The 17,404-nt window shown below is 39.7% G+C and overlaps 1 protein-coding gene across 1 annotated transcript; it reads left to right on the top strand.

The window, feature by feature from the left end:
• Positions 1–16,982, top strand: LOC109958198 (double-strand-break repair protein rad21 homolog). Its single transcript, XM_020596660.1, has 14 exons — positions 1–264; positions 2,130–2,320; positions 3,333–3,462; positions 4,695–4,794; positions 4,907–5,013; positions 6,154–6,351; positions 6,451–6,576; positions 6,831–6,956; positions 9,105–9,328; positions 13,839–13,992; positions 14,685–14,830; positions 15,211–15,399; positions 15,635–15,718; positions 16,021–16,982. Exons 2-14 carry the CDS (start codon positions 2,177–2,179, stop codon positions 16,210–16,212), a joined length of 1,920 nt encoding a protein of 639 aa, XP_020452316.1. The 5' UTR covers positions 1–264; positions 2,130–2,176; the 3' UTR covers positions 16,213–16,982.
• Positions 16,983–17,404: the final 422 nt, after the last annotated feature.

The following is a 17,404-nucleotide window of genomic DNA, read 5'->3' as shown; positions in this document are numbered from 1 at the left end:
CCTTACATGTCTGGTAAGCACTGTGCCACAGCGCCCCCTATTTCCACTTGGCGCTCACAGCGGCTTATCCGTCAGCGTCAGGATCAGCAGACTCCTCCTCCGCCATTTTTGACTGTAAACATCCTGCCGATTTTAAAAGGACAGCAGTGAGCGGGAGGAAGGCGACTGGCGCCATCTTGGCTGTTTTAATGAGTACAACAGGGGAGAATTCGTTGGGAGAAATAACATAATTATTGGAACTTCAGTGTAAAAGGGATACTGTCGGTAAGTGTATTTGCAGCGGAGATATTTGTGTGTTATTTCGAGTGTTTGACGAAACGAATTAAGATTGCACGTTTGTGTTTATTTGCTGCGGCCTTCACTGTACAGGGAGCCGTTAGCCTTCTGCTAACGATACAGTTGTGCTGGTAGGGGGAAACGTGCGAGCATGTTAGGTGGTGGGCGCCTTGTTTTTGTGTGTTTTAGCTACTTTCTTTTTATGGGCGAATAATAGTCTTCTCTGCCTTTGGGTTTATTTGCTGCGGCCTTCACTGTACAGGGAGCCGTTAGCCTTCTGCTAACGATACAGTTGTGCTGGTAGGGGGGAAAAGTGCGAGCATGTTGGGTGGTGGGCGCCTTGTTTTTGTGTGTTTTAGCTACTTTCTTTTTATGGGCGAATAATAGTCTTCTCCGCCTTTGTAGAAATGCTGCAGTTTTATTTCAAGGATGTAGATTCTACGTAAACATCTTTGTTTAATCCGCATACGATTTCAGTCCATCTTTGGTAGTTAGATAGCTAGTTGGCGGCTAATTCACCTCACTTGATGGCCCCGACTATTTACTGGTGTTAACCAACGCTTCGGCGCTTGGGATATACACTGTAACGTTAGTATGTGCATATAATGTTGTAAGCACAACCATATCATTTTAGCTAACTATTGTACTTGTGGTGGTTACGGATTCATGATTCTTTGAAGTAACGTTACATCCATCCATCCATCCATTTTCCTCCCCTTATCCGGGACCGGGTCGCGGGGCCAGCAGTCTAAGCAAAGATGCCCAGACTTCCCTCTCTCCAGACACTTCCTCCAGCTCCTCCGGGGGAATGCCGGGGCGTCCCCAGGCCAGCCGAGCGACATAGTCCCTCCAGCGTGTCCTGGGTCTTCCCCGGGGCCTCCTCCCGTGTGGGACATGCCCGGTACACCTCCCTAGGAAGGCGCCCAGGAGGCATCCGAAACAGATGCCCGAGCCACCTCAGCTGGCTCCTCTCGATGTGGAGGAGCAGCGGTTCTACTCTGAGCTCCTCCCGGGTGGCCGAGCTCCTCACCCCATCTCTAAGGGTGCGCCCGGCCACCCTGTGGAGAAAGCTAATTTCGGCTGCCTGTATCCGGGATCTTGCCCTTTCGGTCATGACCCAAAGTTCATGACCATAGGTAACGTTACAGTACAGGGAAAATAACGTTATCGCTATCGTTACCATTGGCAGACGTGCATTTTCAGTGGCTACATCCAGACTGGGAAATGGGCGGAACTTGAGTGAAATCAGCTTTTGTTTTCATAACGTTGAAATTTTGTTTTCTGACCCTACTTTGATACGCCTCCAACAATGAGCAACGGTTTAAATTCGCTATTTAAATTCACACAAACCGAGGCGAAATAAGTGCTTTGCGGCATTTGGTCGGCTTTATCGAGATTATAACATTAAGTTAATGTTAGTTAATGAGCCACTATCGTAATATTAACCTTAACTCACGCTACTATTAGCGAGAGTAGTTTATTCGAGTGACTAGACTTTCATCTTGGTCAAAAATACGCAGTAGTAACAAGAAGGGAAGAGATCTTCAACTTTTACTTTAATCATTTTTTCCTATAAAACTGATAGGAACTGATGTCCATTAAAACTGGTATCTGGTCTGTTTAGTAACTTGTAATAAAAATATCCATTTGTTGTTAATGATTGCCAAGCAGTGGTCCTATGTAGCAGTGTAGTGATAGATTCAGAGAGACATTCTCACAATTATTGAGCTCGGTGTTACTGAAGTTGGCTTAACAATGTTGTTTCTCAAGCCACTAAAGTGCTGCAAGTTAGTGTTTTGCATTTCGGTGCTTTCTTCTTTATGCACTGATTTTCTTAAGATTTTGTCTTCCAGGTAAACGGTACCGCAGTGTGAGTTCGTGAGCCAGGGGAACCAGGGCAATGTTCTACGCCCATTTTGTCCTCAGTAAACGTGGGCCGCTGGCCAAAATCTGGCTAGCGGCCCACTGGGACAAGAAGCTGACCAAGGCCCATGTGTTTGAGTGCAACTTAGAGAGCAGTGTGGAGAGCATCATTTCCCCCAAGGTAACAAGACAATCATTATAGATTAAATTGTGAACACATTTCTTGGACATAATATTGTGGACTGAGCATTTAGTTTCCTTGGCCAATGAAAAACGAATTAAACATGACTTTTTTATATTAACAGTTGAGCAGGAATAATAGAAATCCTGCACCGCTAACAAGGGTGTCATCATTAAACATAATTTAAAAAAATAAATACTGTCCTTTATAGCTACATACAGTAGCAGATGCTTCAGTGCACACATCCATTTCAGTAATCAGTTTGAGCACAGACTTGACAACTGAAAATCTCTAAACTGATTCATCTGTATTGTTTGTGTTGACATCAGCCTATCTACAGACAGATGCAAGCTAGTATTAGCTTCTTGACAGGAAGAGACCGAAAGTAGAATTCATACACTGTTCACTAGACTTCCACAGCCTCACGTTTTGTAGCCACATATAATATCTCTTTAACATGGCACACTGAAAGCTCATATCAGTGTGCAGTGTTTTTTTTTGTCTCTCCCTCTTGTTAATGGGAACTTAGCTACAAGTTAGCCACGGTCAGCTAACTATCCTGAATTATGACAGCAAGTGTTAAGGCATATTGTTAATTTATGATTTAAAATGACCTTTTTGCATGTTGTAGCGGTTCATTTTCCAACACATTTTACACACTGCGTAGCTTGAACTGAGCCACTTATAACAAATCATCTGTGTCAGCGTAACATATAGAGCAGCAGTACATGTTTACTGAGAAAATATGTGAATGCAAATATCAATATCTAGATTTCAATAATCGATGATTGAATTGTTCAATTGGGAACTGCTATTAAATTGGTGTGTGTGTACACGCGCACACACCAATTGCAGTGTCTTCATAAAATAGGTTAATTTTCACTTTTATTTGCTATGCAGTGTTATTGTGCACTTGACAACATGGTTCAGTCTTGTTTGTACAAGAAAAATATACCTTTATTGACTTGTCTTTGATACTTTTTTTTTTTATCTGGGCCTTTTAAAAATGTAGGTGAAGATGACATTGCGTACATCAGGCCACCTGCTCCTTGGGGTGGTGAGAATCTACCACAGGAAGGCCAAGTACCTGCTTGCTGATTGTAATGAAGCCTTCATTAAAATCAAAATGGCTTTTAGGCCAGGTAAGGAGAAATGATGAGACAAACTATTCTTTTTTTCCCCCAAGAAAACAGTTTGTGTGTTTGTTGTTTTTTCTCAACAGCTGCAAGGCTAAAAGCAAAACACAAAAGCTACATGAGTGAAGGATCCAGTTGGTTTTCCATTTTATCAATTAGTTATATGAGATTGTAAAGATGAACCACTTCAAATCAAATCGAATTTATTTATAAAGCACTTTAAAAACAACATCCAGCTGACCAAAGTACTTTTACATGGTAGAGTAAAATCACAATAAATGACTAAAATAGAGTAAATAAGATCAGTGCAAATAAAAATAAAACAGCACAATAACACAGACACACAATTAAAATACGTTCAATAAATTAAAAGGAATGCATCAGGTCCCACTGTGTATTAAAAGCCAAGCCAAATAAATATGTTTTAAGCAATGATTTAAAAGTGCTGAGGTCAGTAGCTGCCCTAACATTAAAAGGTAGACTATTCCACAATTTAGGGGCTGCAACAGTAAAAGCACGGTCACCCCAGCGTTTATATCTGGTCCTAGGAACCTCTAAAAGAAACTGGCCTGAAGATCTGAGGAACCTTGTAGGTTTGTGCCAATGCACTACTTCAGTGAGATAAGATGGTTCCAAACCATTAAGAGCTTTAAAAACAAAAATCAATTACTTAAAATCAATTTTAAAACGGACTGGAAGCCAGTGGAGAGAAGCTGGTACCAGGGTTATATGCTTGAATTTCCTAGTATTTGTCAAAAGACAAATAGCCACATTTTGCTGTCTGGTTAACACCATAATATAGAGCATTGCAATAATCAAGTCTAGAAGTGATAAACGCATGGATTGCAATCTCAAAATCATTAAAAGAAAGGAATGACTTGACCTTGCTTAACAGCCTCAGATGGAAGAAGCTAGATTTCACAACTGAGTTGATTTGTTTGTCAAATCTCAAATCACCATCAAACATGAACCCTAGATTTTTTACAGTCGACTTCAGATGTCAAGCTAGGGGGCCCAGACCCTGGTCAGGAGCAGATAGGTTCACCAGGTCGCCAAATAGCATACACTCTTATTTTCTCACTTAAACTTTTTTTTTCTGAATTTGAGGTCGAGATTTTTCCAAACAAACAAAAGCAGCAGTTTTCTAAACTAGTTCTGACTTAGTATTGTTGGTGGCCTAAGATCATGAAGTAGTTGTGTCTTGTAATGTTGTTGTAACTACATGTATCTGTATTCAGGTGTGGTGGATCTACCAGAGGAAAACAGAGAGGCAGCCTACAATGCCATCACCTTACCTGAAGAGTTCCATGATTTTGACCAGCCACTTCCTGATCTGGAGTAAGTTAGCTACATTTCCTGCTCTGCCTACTTTTATCAGTTAAAAGGTCAGTGGGCCTGTATGATGAGATTGGTGGTGTTGTCACCAGAACATTTTTGTGTTTTCAAACAGTGACATTGATGTGGCCCAGCAGTTTACCCTCAACCAGAGCAGAGTAGAAGAGATCACCATGAGAGAAGATGTTGGTAATCTCAACCTCCTGCAGGACAATGACTTTGGTAGGACTATACTGATGTGTGCAATCATACCAACCATGACATATGTATAAGAAGCTAAAGTTGTTTCTATGCAATTTTACATTTATACATGTGCATACTGACAAATCATTTTACATAGTATAGATTTTAGATAGAACATTAACTAAGATTTTACACACTGTGTAATGAACAAAGTGAAAATGGGACAAGACATGGTGTCTTTCAGCTATACTACCTCCATCCATGCATGACACTGCTGCCTACAGCCCTTCTCTTGTTGTTCCTGCTTCTTTAACCTCTCTTTTAGTAGTTGGTCTTGACATTAGTCCCACCTTCCACCTAGCAAAGGTTATAAGAACCGTTTCTTGAAATGTGAATAATCTTTCCGAGCAGCCAGCCACAGATGACCTTTCATCTGCTAAAAGTCCAAAACAGTGGCTGCTAGACTGGAGAGGAAGAGATATTCTTTTGCACAGAGAGAGTTAGACAAAGAGAATAAAATTCAGGGCTAACATTGGTTTGGCTTTTTCAGATGTAGACTGTTAAAAGCAGTGAAAGGACACATTTGATTCTGATGTAGTGTTCTTCCCTCTGGATGTGTTGGCATCTAAAGATAACATGCTTGCTTTGGTAACATTAGAAACATAGCATTAACATGATTTTACCTTTATGTTGAATGAATAGAATGTTAATTTTGGAGACTAATTTGAGCTTTGTGTAATGATAGTGGTTTGTTAGACCTGTTCAGGATTGTCAACCCCTGTCACTTCACACTGAACCATTGCAATTCTGCAATGGACTAGTGGATACGTTCATCGTTGCTTGGAAACAGGAGGTGTCAGTTTGTTTCGAGTCTCACTAGACCTTTTAGTGGCTGAACAGAAATTAGTAAATGCACCTTTAAATTATCAGAATAATAGAATTAATATGTTAAAGTCTTAATTCTCAAACACTTTGTTCACCTTTGTTAGCACAAAGGTAGAAATTTGTCTTTAGCATGTATAACACATAGTTCTATCACAACCACCATTATCAAAAAAAATGGATATTGCTTTCAAAAATGATCAGAAATCAAATCAAAATTACATTAGCACTTTGCATCACAAAAGGGCATACCCTGATAGTTCAATAACAACAACAACTACCTGTTGTGCTCTTCAGCTGACTTTGGTATGGATGACCGAGAGATGATGCGTGATGCCAGCACATTTGAGGAGGATATCATGCATGGTGCCACGGCCTCTAACCTTTTGCTAGAGGCTGAGCCTGGCCCAGCTAATCTCCCTGACAAGTCCAACCACATGGAGTACGATGACTTTGGGGACAGCTCCATGGGCAACAGTGATGGGGGAATGCTAGGTGGGCAGTTTTATTTATTATCTCACCATGAAGTATACTGAAATTGTTGTGTGAGAAATTTCTGATGTGAAGTAATGAAGAATGATTGTCATTTCCCAGTTGATAAGCTGCTGAGCTCTGAAGATGGAGGCGGTATCTTTGATGATCCTCCAGCTATCACAGAAAGTGTCATGATGCCACCAGATCATGGAGATGATGAGGATGACTTTGACAACCTCCAGTCACGTAAGAAAAGCAAAGTTCTCTTGCCTTATTTTAGGGGTTACTAATTGTGAATTTTTATTTATTTATTTATTTTCATTTTATAAATTGTCCATTATTCTTTAATGATACCCAGTAACACTATTAAAGTACATGTAGAAAATATTGCAGACATCATTTAAATAAAAAAAAAAGACCTGCTTGGATGTGCTATTATAAGTGGAGTGCTCTCTGTGTTAGTACTTGTCTGTTTATGGAGACATACATTGTGTGTTTAGCGGGTCCAGACAGTCCTGATTCTGGCCCAGCAGAGCCACTACCAGCAATGGCTGACCACACAGAACAGACCACTCTGGTTCACAATGAGGAGGAGGCCTTTGCCCTAGAGCCTATTGACATCACTGGTAAGATTTTCATCACCTTTCTTGTTTATTGCTATACCCTTCTGACCATGATAGCTTAAATGTCTGGTTGTACTGAACAGCTGCAGACAATATTGCAATGAGCATGGCTGCAGAAAACAGTAACACAAACAAAGCAACACTGTTATACCATGGATGCATGGAGTCCTTACACTTGGCATTGTTGGACAAGCATAGCATATATCCTAAAGCATACTGCCTTTTGTGAGTGTTTCATTAAAACAACAGTGCTGCTTTTCCATGTGTTTTCTTAAGTTTCAAACTCTGTTTTGCTAATATGTCTGTTTGAGATTGTCTGCGTTTCCTCAGCAAAAGCCCTTTAAGTCTTTGAAAATATTTTCCTGTATTCTTCTGGATTGAAGGAACAAACAGTCGCGTCAGTTATGGAATTAACCTTAATGTTGTCCTGCACAAGTCAAATTTTGCAAAGCTCTGTATTGGACCTGACCTATTACCCACAGTTATCTCGAAATAAAATCCAAACCCAACCTGTTAACATAAGACCTGTGACCTGACTCATACTCGTAATCAAAATAGAGTTTAAGCTACACTGTCACTCACTTTAAAGCATTTTGGGAGTTGTGTTGTTGGAAAAGTATGTGTCGATTGACGCAGCACCCAGGGTCCTGCTGCTGTGTTTTCTTAATTATTAAGTCCCTAGCTCGCGGTTGGCAAATACTGACATTTTTTACAAGCCTGAAAGCAACATTGTTTTCACAATCACACCAAATACTCATTTTCTTGACATGTACTTGCAGAGGTCACAGCTCTATCAATGCTCCACACCAGAGGAGTGAAAGGCAGATAGTTTTCGATAACCCAGTAAAATTGCATAGACTGTTAACTAGTGAAATCCATATTTATTTAAGTTAATAGCCAACTGAGAATGAGACTACGCTGGACTGTACAGGACCAGGCATGTTTTCTTTTCTTGATTCATTCATAGAGGTCTTAGCTGATCACAGAGTTTGTGTTAATATGCATCCTATGGAGCGAGCACCTTGTTCAGTGTCATATGGACTTTGGTAGATGGATAATCCCCATAATCATTGCACGGTCACCACATTAGAAATATGGCTTCAAATGTATTGCCCAAGTTGATCACATAATTTCTACTTCTTAAGCGCCCTGCACACCTTGGAGCAAGTGACAGGCTACAGCCACAAACTGACTTACCTGCTGTTAACAGTGCCTGTAACATCATCGGGACATATGCAGGGTATTTTTTATTTATCACGGTTCATGAGTTGCATTCATGTGTTATTTTGTGGCTTAATTATGGTGTATGGATTTAAATATCAGATTAGTGATTCTCAAGGACCAGCTGGAGCGCACTTGCTGGCCATTGTGTGGAAAGTTGTGAGGTGTTGATGGGAGAGAGGGAGGCAGCTAAACTGAATGAGCTACAGAGGTGCTGCTCAAAGACAGTGTTTAACAAGTTTTATTATGGTCGCGTGTTGACTCTCACAGTGCTTGGTTTAAAGAGAGCAAAACTTAAAAGTGACTTTAAAGTCAACGTTGGAGCAGAACTCAAAAAGGAACCGAACTCAATCCTCTGATGTGACAGCACTGTGCTTTGTAGTGACACAATCCTACCCACTGTGTCTCAACCCTTTTGTTGGTCTATGAAAATGCAGTACTTCATTTATTCAAGCATTAGTTATGTGGCATCAGAATATGATCAAATGCATTCACTACAAAATGTATCTGCGTCTGCAGGTTGTTCCAAGAGTGTCTTTTTGGCTAAGACTGGTGCTGAAATGTAGAAAAAGATGAGACATCGGTTACTATTCAGGAGAGCAGAAAAGAGTAACTGCGACTGAGAGCAGCTGTCTGTTTTCGTTAATGTAGAGTTGACCACCTTGATTTAATAATGAAAAAAGTGTAAACATAATGCAATAACTGCCCGTGGCACGACGTCTCAAGGTGTATAAGGCCTGAGAATGTAAGCATAATTAAATATTAGTTATTACTGTGAGAGACCTGGACACTGTTTAATATGCTACCCATGGATTAATACATTAGCTTGGTGTGGCAGTCCTACTGTACTCATCCACCAGCTGTTCTGGTTCCATGGCAGTCCAGCCAGCAATTTAAGATGCCTACATCTGTATTTGTTCTTGTTTCCAGTGAAAGAGACCAAGGCAAAGCGTAAGAGGAAGCTGATTGTCGACAGTGTGAAGGAGCTGGATAGTAAAACCATCAGGGCCCAGCTGTCTGACTATTCGGACATCGTTACCACCCTGGACCTTGCCCCTCCCACTAAAAAACTAATGATGTGGAAGGAGACTGGAGGAGTGGAGAAGCTCTTCTCACTGCCTGCTCAACCCCTCTGGAATGCCAGGCTGCTCAAGGTAACAGTTGTTTGTTTGTATATGCATGTGTTTGTTGGCAATGCGGTATTTATGTAGACATGTTCACTAACCACTATTTGAGAGGATCGTCTTAACTGTCAGCTATTTGCCTGAAATCACTCACTAGAAATATTAGTTGAGTGCAAAAGTTTGCATCCCATTACTTTGAATTGTCAAAAAAAGAGTAAATCAAATAGTTTTTCTCATCAGCATAATATTTAGTGAGCATTCAGCTAATACAAATATTTCCTCATAAACAGAAGTAACGAAAGGCAACAAAATACAGTTCAGTGGAGTTGTATTTCATTGCCTTGTACATGTGTAATGACTAAAGTTGAATCTAATCTAAAGATGGTAAGTGTATAAAAATGAAAGTATATTAAAATAATGAAAATCACATCAGTGCAACAGTTTATGCCCCCCTTATGAAATGTTCTCTGTTTTGTATGTCCTCCCCTGACCTCCTCTGACCCTCTGAGCAGCATTTGCATCCTTTTCAGCTGTAATTTTAGCCCCGTCCTCTTGGCATCCTTGTTTTAAGTCTACCAGATTGCTTGCTTGTCTGCTATGTATGGCCTTCTTCAAATCGATCCACAGGTTTTCAATGATATTTGAGTCTGGAGACTGGGAAGGCCATTCTAAAACATTTACCTTATTGTTTTTAAACCACTGCTAAGTTGACTTTGCTCTGTGCTTTGGATCATTGTCTTGTTGGAAGGATCCACTGCCTCTTCATTTTTTGCTTTCTTAGTGATGGTAGGAGGCTCTGCTCTAAAATCTTCTGATATTGGGCTGCATTCACTCTTCCTTCCACTTAAAGCAGAGCTCTAGTGCCTAACGCAAACATGCACCCCCAAAACATCAATCAGCCTCCACCATGTTTGACTGTGGGAATGGTGTTCCTGTCCTCGTAGGCAGAGGTTTTTCCTCACTGCACATACCTGTGTGAATTATGACCAAATAATTAAACTTTGGTCTCATCAGACCATATAATCTTGTTTCAAAACTTATTTGGTTTGTTCACATGCTCCTTACCATGCTCCAAGTATGTCTCCTTATGTCTAGAAGTAATCACTGGCTTCCAGCATGGTTTTCTCTCAAACAATCCAGCCTTGTCGAGACTACACTTGACTGTGGAGTTGTGGACGTTTATTCCATTTGCCTCTAAGAACTTTGTCCAGTCCACTTTTGTTTGTTTTGGATTCTTACGTAGCTCTTGAGCAAGTTTTCCTAGCTCAAGCTTCCTAGTTTCCTTTCAGTTACAGTATCACTGAAAACCTGTGGATCACTTTGAAAAAGGCTGTACATAGCAGACAACAAACAAGCTGGTAGACTTGGAACAAGGAGGAATGGGCTAAAATTACACCTGAAAGGCTGCAAACGCTGCTCAGAGGGTACTCAATCTTACTATAACTTTCTTTTGATACACTCCCTGACCATTTTTGTTACTTCTGTTTATGCAGAAATATGTGTACTAGCTGAATGTGCATCAGATATTATGTTAATGAGAAAAAAGTCTTTGTTTTACTCTTTTTTCCATTTCAAAGTAAGAGGAGAGAACCTTCAAAGAGAGAACCTTTGCACTCAATTGTAGATATGCCATAAATATTTCTTTTTTTTAGACTAGTCAAGAACTTTTATTTTTAAGGGTTCCCTACCAAATATTGTTGAATTGTCACCGTAGAAGCCCAGTGTGTTTGTCCAAGTCCCTGTAAGGAATGGAAGGATGAAAGAGTGGAAGTGCTGGAGGAGAAACAGCTAGAAAGACTAAAAAAACTGTCTGGCAAATGATCATTCTTATACTTAGTTCTTTTATGGGCTGACAAATAAGTTCATCAGTGAGCTTTAGATGTCCTGATTAAGCTGATTAGTTACCTTCTAACAGACCCAGGAGAGCCATTTCCATCTGTTTCCACTCTTTTGCTGAGCTACCCGGCTAGTGGCTGTAGTTTTATATTGATGATACAGACATGAGACTGGTAAATACAGAGTAATTAGCTATAGAAAACAAAAGACAATAAGATAATAAAAGACACAATCCTGTGCCATTTGATGTGTTTTTTTTGGATGCAGAATTATGTCAGTTTTTGCTTGTAAAACATTCCCTTCCCTTTTTTTGTCTCTCTCCTGGTGTTTGTCTTGTCTTTCTGCCTCCTAGATAACCAGCCAATGTTTTGTTTTACATGCAGTGGCTGGACAATGAGTGCTGGGCCTACTTTAAAAACTAACATTGTCCACAGCTTCCTCTGTTACCCTTTTTTATTGACTTGTTTTTCTGTCTCCTTTAGATAACAGGATTGGTGGGAATCTTTGCTGCATTGCCTTTAGAAGGACTGCACTGAGGTGCTGGACACAGAAAGAATCAAAATGAAACAAAGACAAAAAAAAAGGAGGTGACATGGATGACACTGAGAGGAGAATGTGCCCACTGTGCACAGGCACCAAATAAAAGACAAAACGAAGAAAAAATCATTTATGTTTCTTATCCGGTTCAACTATGAAAATTCAACGATAGTTTGCTGAACTTGAGGACAATGAAATGAAACTGCAACTCTGAGTGTATCATTTCTCACCGTGAAACTGGACTTTGCCTCCAAAGGAAAAAAAAGAGAAGATATAGACTGAAATCTAAATTCAACCAACAAGTTGTACAGAAAAAAAGAACATTTGAATGTGCAGGTAGATTTTAGTTCAGTGGAGTTGTATTTCATTGCCTTGTACATGTGTAATGACTAAAGTTGAATCTAATCTAAAGATGGTAAGTGTATAAAAATGAAAGTATATTAAAATAATGAAAATCACATCAGTGCAACAGTTTATGCCCCCCTTATGAAATGTTCTCTGTTTTGTATGTCCTCCCCTGACCTCCTCTGACCCTCTGAGCAGCATTTGCATCCTTTTCAGCTGTAATTTTAGCCCCGTCCTCTTGGCATCCTTGTTTTAAGTCTACCAGATTGCTTGCTTGTCTGCTATGTATGGCCTTCTTCAAATCGATCCACAGGTTTTCAATGATATTTGAGTCTGGAGACTGGGAAGGCCATTCTAAAACATTTACCTTATTGTTTTTAAACCACTGCTAAGTTGACTTTGCTCTGTGCTTTGGATCATTGTCTTGTTGGAAGGATCCACTGCCTCTTCATTTTTTGCTTTCTTAGTGATGGTAGGAGGCTCTGCTCTAAAATCTTCTGATATTGGGCTGCATTCACTCTTCCTTCCACTTAAAGCAGAGCTCTAGTGCCTAACGCAAACATGCACCCCCAAAACATCAATGAGTCTCACCATGTTTGACTGTGGGAATGGTATTCCTTTCCTCGTAGGCAGAGGTTTTTCCTCACTGCACATACCTGTGTGAATTATGACCAAATAATTAAACTTTGGTCTCATCAGACCATATAATCTTGTTTCAAAACTTATTTGGTTTGTTCACATGCTCCTTACCATGCTCCAACCACTTTTGCTACTTCTGTTGATGAAAGGGCACATGTACCAGTTGAATGTTCATTAAATATTATATTGATGAGGGGGAAAAAAATCTGTTTTACTTTTTGTCTCTTCAGATTAAGGGGATACAAACTTTTGCAATCAACTGTACTACTTGGAACAGTAATGAGCAAGAAACACTGAGTAGGTCAGACTCAAACAAATAATGGAAGGAGGGAGAGTAGGTTCATGATATTATCTTTCATTGACATTGCCATGTTGTGGGATTTAAAAGGAAAACTGTGAAGGTAGGTAGATAGCTAGGTAGGACTGTATTGATTCCACAATGGGGAAATTCCTGTGTTCCAGCAGCAACAAAACACCATAAGAACAAACACCCCACACATCTTGAAACATATTCCAAAGTACCTAAAACCAAACAGAATATAGTATTTGAGAGACGATCAAAAACAAGAATGTTCCTCCCACAATTAATCCCTGAGAACAAATCAAAATACCTATGAACAAGACAAAATACAGTATTCAAGAAATCAAGGAACAGTAGGCAGAGAAAATGATTGGTTTTGTCTCTTTCCCGATCCTTTGACAATTATTTTACCCCTCCCAGAATACTAAATGGAAAACATGTTGATGCACAATTTAGTAAACTCTTCCTTTTGTCTTGCATCAGTCCTTTCTAAAAGACCCTATAGTTTTATTGTAATACTAACTTAAGGCCAGTTCATGTTTTCTGCATACCCTCGTCCCTGAGACAGACGAGGGGTATGCATGTACTCCTGTACTTAAAATTGAGGGTCTACCTTTTGTCTGCATGCTCCGATGTTTTCCATGCATGCACAGTTTGGTGTTGTTCCACGACACTGTCCATAGATGTCCATTTTGGTTGTCATGTACATGCACAGTCAGAACCTTGGAAAGTCCACCCAGGCACAAATTTGGTTTGCAACTAGAAGCCCATTTAGAATCAGCACTGACCATTGCAGACCTGTGAAGATGATGTATACATTTTTTTTGTTTATTTATTTTATAAAAAACTTTTCCAAGTTTAACTGTTGATCTGTGGTGTCAGATGTTCACACGCTGCCTGACACCTCTGGTGCCAGACGAGCTGAGGAAGAGGAGAAAGGGTGGTGAAGCAGACAGTCTGGATGAGTTCCTCAAAGAGCTGGAGAACCCAGAGGTGCCTAGAGAGGAGGTCATGAGTCAGCACAGAGATGTTATTGGTAAGTCATAGGGGAGGAGATGAGGTCCTATCCCAGCGTGCATGTTTGTTTTGTGACAGAATAACCGGGTTCTTGTGGAGCCTTTCAAAATATTTAAAATCATATTGTCTGAATCTTAGACCATAAAACTTTTTAAAATATCTTAATTATTGCTCAAGTTTAGGTTAAGCTGATTATTTTAAGTGTTAAGATGATGTTGCTTATATGTCACATTAACATTGGATGTACTTTTGCGTTTTTGGGAAAATGTTTAACTGACAAAGTATTGTGTGTGTGTGTGTGTGTGTGTGTGTGTGTGTGGTACATTGGCTCCGTGTGCTGTGTTTTTTAGCAGTTCTGTTTCATTCTGTAACAAGACTACAAAAGCAAAAGTTTCTAACATTGCAGCCCATTTTGCTGCAAGTCTGGCAAGCACTTGGACCTACTGTACTGCAACATACAGAAAAAAAACCCCAAAGTGCTGTGGACTTGACTCACTGTCACTTTAAAAAGAAAAAGTCAAATTCCTTGTCAAGCAATTTTTCCATAATCAACATGGAAACAACAGATTCTTTCTTTATTTATTTATTTTAATTTCATCATATCTTTCATCCTTTTTGGCTGAGATCCTAAGACACCACTGTCACTAAATAAAGTGGTTGGTTTTCGCATTTCTTTGCACGTTCTTTGAACAATCTTCATCTGTCCCTCAGACCAGACTATCATGGAGGAGCCCAGTATGCTAGGAGCCTCTGCAATGGAGGGTAGCAGGACGACCTTGGATGAGACGGTTATGCCTCCTCCTTCCACCCCTCGTGGTGTCAAACGCAAGACTCTCGACAAAGAGGGCACCCTTCCTGTGAGTACTTGTCCCGTGTCAATATACTGGAATAAAGGTTGCATAATTTTTCCTCAACATTTCAAGGTGAGAATACTTGAACAGCTGTTGAAAGGCCTGTAGTGACAGTTGATTTCAACCCTTTAAGCAGTAGAGCCAAAATACATGATTCGTTGGTTCCTGTTTCTTGAACTGCTTGCCATTTCCAAACCAGATTTGAGGATTTCATCATTATAAGGTTACATTGGTCTATCTTATCTAATGGAAAAATTAGTCCAGAGGAGGAAGTTTGTACCTGGAATTTTCTGATGGAGTCTTGTAAAGGGCCTAATCAAAGGTAACAAACATGAAACATAATTCATTTAGATGCATCTGAACTTGTTCTGCTTTTCCTCTTTCAGATGGCTCCCTTGGAGCAGCAGCAGCAACAACAAGTGGCTGACCGGTCAGTCTTGTCTCAGAGGTTAGACATGCCTCAGGTTGATCTACCCCCAGAGGAGAGCAGTGTCAACCTCACCCAGCTTGTCCCGGAGCTTGACATCCTTGCTGACAAGGGCAAAGACAAGAAGGATGATAGCGATGAAGAAGAGGTGAGGGAGGGGGGGGACTGCTTTCTGTGGTTCACTTAAATACTTTGTGGTTGGTAATAGTCTTTTAATAGGGATGCATTTTATCAGTTACTTTAAAGCTATGCTACAACAGTAAGCAAAAGAACAGAACAACAATCAAGTTATTGAGTAAAGCTGTTGAGCAGTTAATAGGAAATGAACATGTGATGTTATGAGTCTGGGCCATTTGGTTCTGATGTTGTTTGTGGTCCTCCAGGAAGAGGAGTGTCAAGCTGGAGACCAGGATCAGGAGGAGAAGAGATGGAACAAGAGAACCCAACAGATGCTACATGGTCTTCAGGTACAAAAAAGCTTTTACTGTGTTCAGAGTATTTTAAAAACTGATTTTAGCTAGACTAAAACAGATATCATGGTATTTTATTTTGATTGTGTGTGTTGAATTGATTTGGTTTCACAGATTGAAACATTTTTCAATCTGGAAAAAAATCTGAAAACCATCGTCTTTGGGAACCCATCTTCCTGGCTTAGTATGTTTTGATGAAAGGATAAGGAAAAAGATGAACTTGCATGTTATATTTGATAGGTCACCCCAGGTCAGAAGAAAGGACTTAGACTGACATGATGTGCTTCTGTCCCCTCTAGCGAGTTATGGCTAAGACTGGCGCAGACTCAGTCAGCCTGCTTGATTTGTGCCGGAACAACAACAAGAAGCAAGCAGCTGCAAAGTTTTACAGTTTCCTGGTCCTCAAGAAGCAGCAAGCCATTGAGGTCACCCAGTCTGAGCCCTACAGCGACATTATTGCCACAGCTGGACCAAGATTCCACCTTATCTAGATGTTGGAAGAACAGACAAACTCTGCTTGCAACCTACTTTTTTTAATTGCCTAACTTTTTGCCTTTTTTATTTTGTGCTTCTCTGTCAGCCCTTTTTTTTTCTGGGGACCGGGAGGGAGTATTTGGGAATGGGTTGGAAACTTTTTTAAAAAAGATTTTACTGTTCTGCAGTTGGAATTATGCAGTATTCATTTGGTTCAAACTGAGTGAGGAAGAGTGTTTAACAATTATATTTATAAAGCAACCCCCCCCCCTTTTTTTCCAATCACCGATTTCTAAGCTTTGCTTCATTATCTTTTTTTTTTTTTTTTTTTTTTTTTTTTTTTTTATATTATATTAGTTAAATTTCAATTGTCTGCTCCATATGTTTTGTACTATTGCCCCTCCCACACCTGAAATTTTGCAAGTTTTAGATGGAAGAGCCCTGTATTTCACATCAAGTTCTGTATTGACACTGTTCATGTTCTGGAAAGGTACTGTTTATTGCTCAGAAGTGTAATCTCCCACTTTCTTCTTGATGCAATTGTTATTTCATGATAAAAAGGCTAATCTGTCAAAATTGGTAAATCTTAGCTGGCATTAAATATCATGTTTCAGATGTATAATTCAGGCCGTTTACTTTGTATGGTTTTCATTTATGCTTATTACCATTTTGTAACTAGATAAGTACTTGTTACCAGTTAAGTTCAGTATCCCACATCTAGTCTTTGGGTAACTTCTAGTTGTGATACATCTGTAAAGGTATGAAATAAAGTGTTTTAAGAATTTGGTTACTGAATATTGTGTTCATTTATAATGCATTTTCTTTTAAATGTTTATAAACCATCTATAAACACATGGACCTATAACAGTCACCTTTTCATTGCATGTTTACAACAGTATGGATGAGTGCAGTAATTTTTGTTTTTTTTACTGCAGATAAATTGCCTCCACCATCATGTATGTGATTAAAAAGGGAAGTGCCAGTCCTGTTAGAAAATACCTGTGTTGTACTATTCCAGTGGTGGTGGCAGTAGTCCTGGTTTGCCATTAACTTGCATCTTAATTACAACTTTCTCATTTTATAGACCAGCCACCTTTGCATTTATATTTATATGCACAATTCTTATTGAGTGAGGTATTTAATAAGAATTCTAGCATCAGTTAGTCGTGTTACTATGCCTATGGGCATATTAATACATTTAAATATGCT

This window comes from Monopterus albus, unplaced genomic scaffold (genome assembly GCF_001952655.1).
Source record: "Monopterus albus unplaced genomic scaffold, M_albus_1.0 scaffold31.1, whole genome shotgun sequence".
NCBI lineage: Eukaryota > Metazoa > Chordata > Actinopteri > Synbranchiformes > Synbranchidae > Monopterus > Monopterus albus.
The sequence above is the reverse complement of the archived record's forward strand: the minus strand, read 5'-3'. Positions and strand labels throughout refer to the sequence as shown.

What these genes read in the sequence shown, in the direction of transcription:
- LOC109958198 (XM_020596660.1), top strand. Translation starts at nt 2,177, where the DNA reads ATGTTCTACGCCCATTTTGTCCTCAGTAAACGTGGGCCGCTGGCCAAA. An exon ending in CAGTGATGGGGGAATGCTAG is followed by an intron (nt 6,352 to 6,450) that starts GTGGGCAGTTTT and finishes GTCATTTCCCAG; the next exon opens with TTGATAAGCTGCTGAGCTCT. An exon ending in CTTTGACAACCTCCAGTCAC is followed by an intron (nt 6,577 to 6,830) that starts GTAAGAAAAGCA and finishes TTGTGTGTTTAG; the next exon opens with CGGGTCCAGACAGTCCTGAT.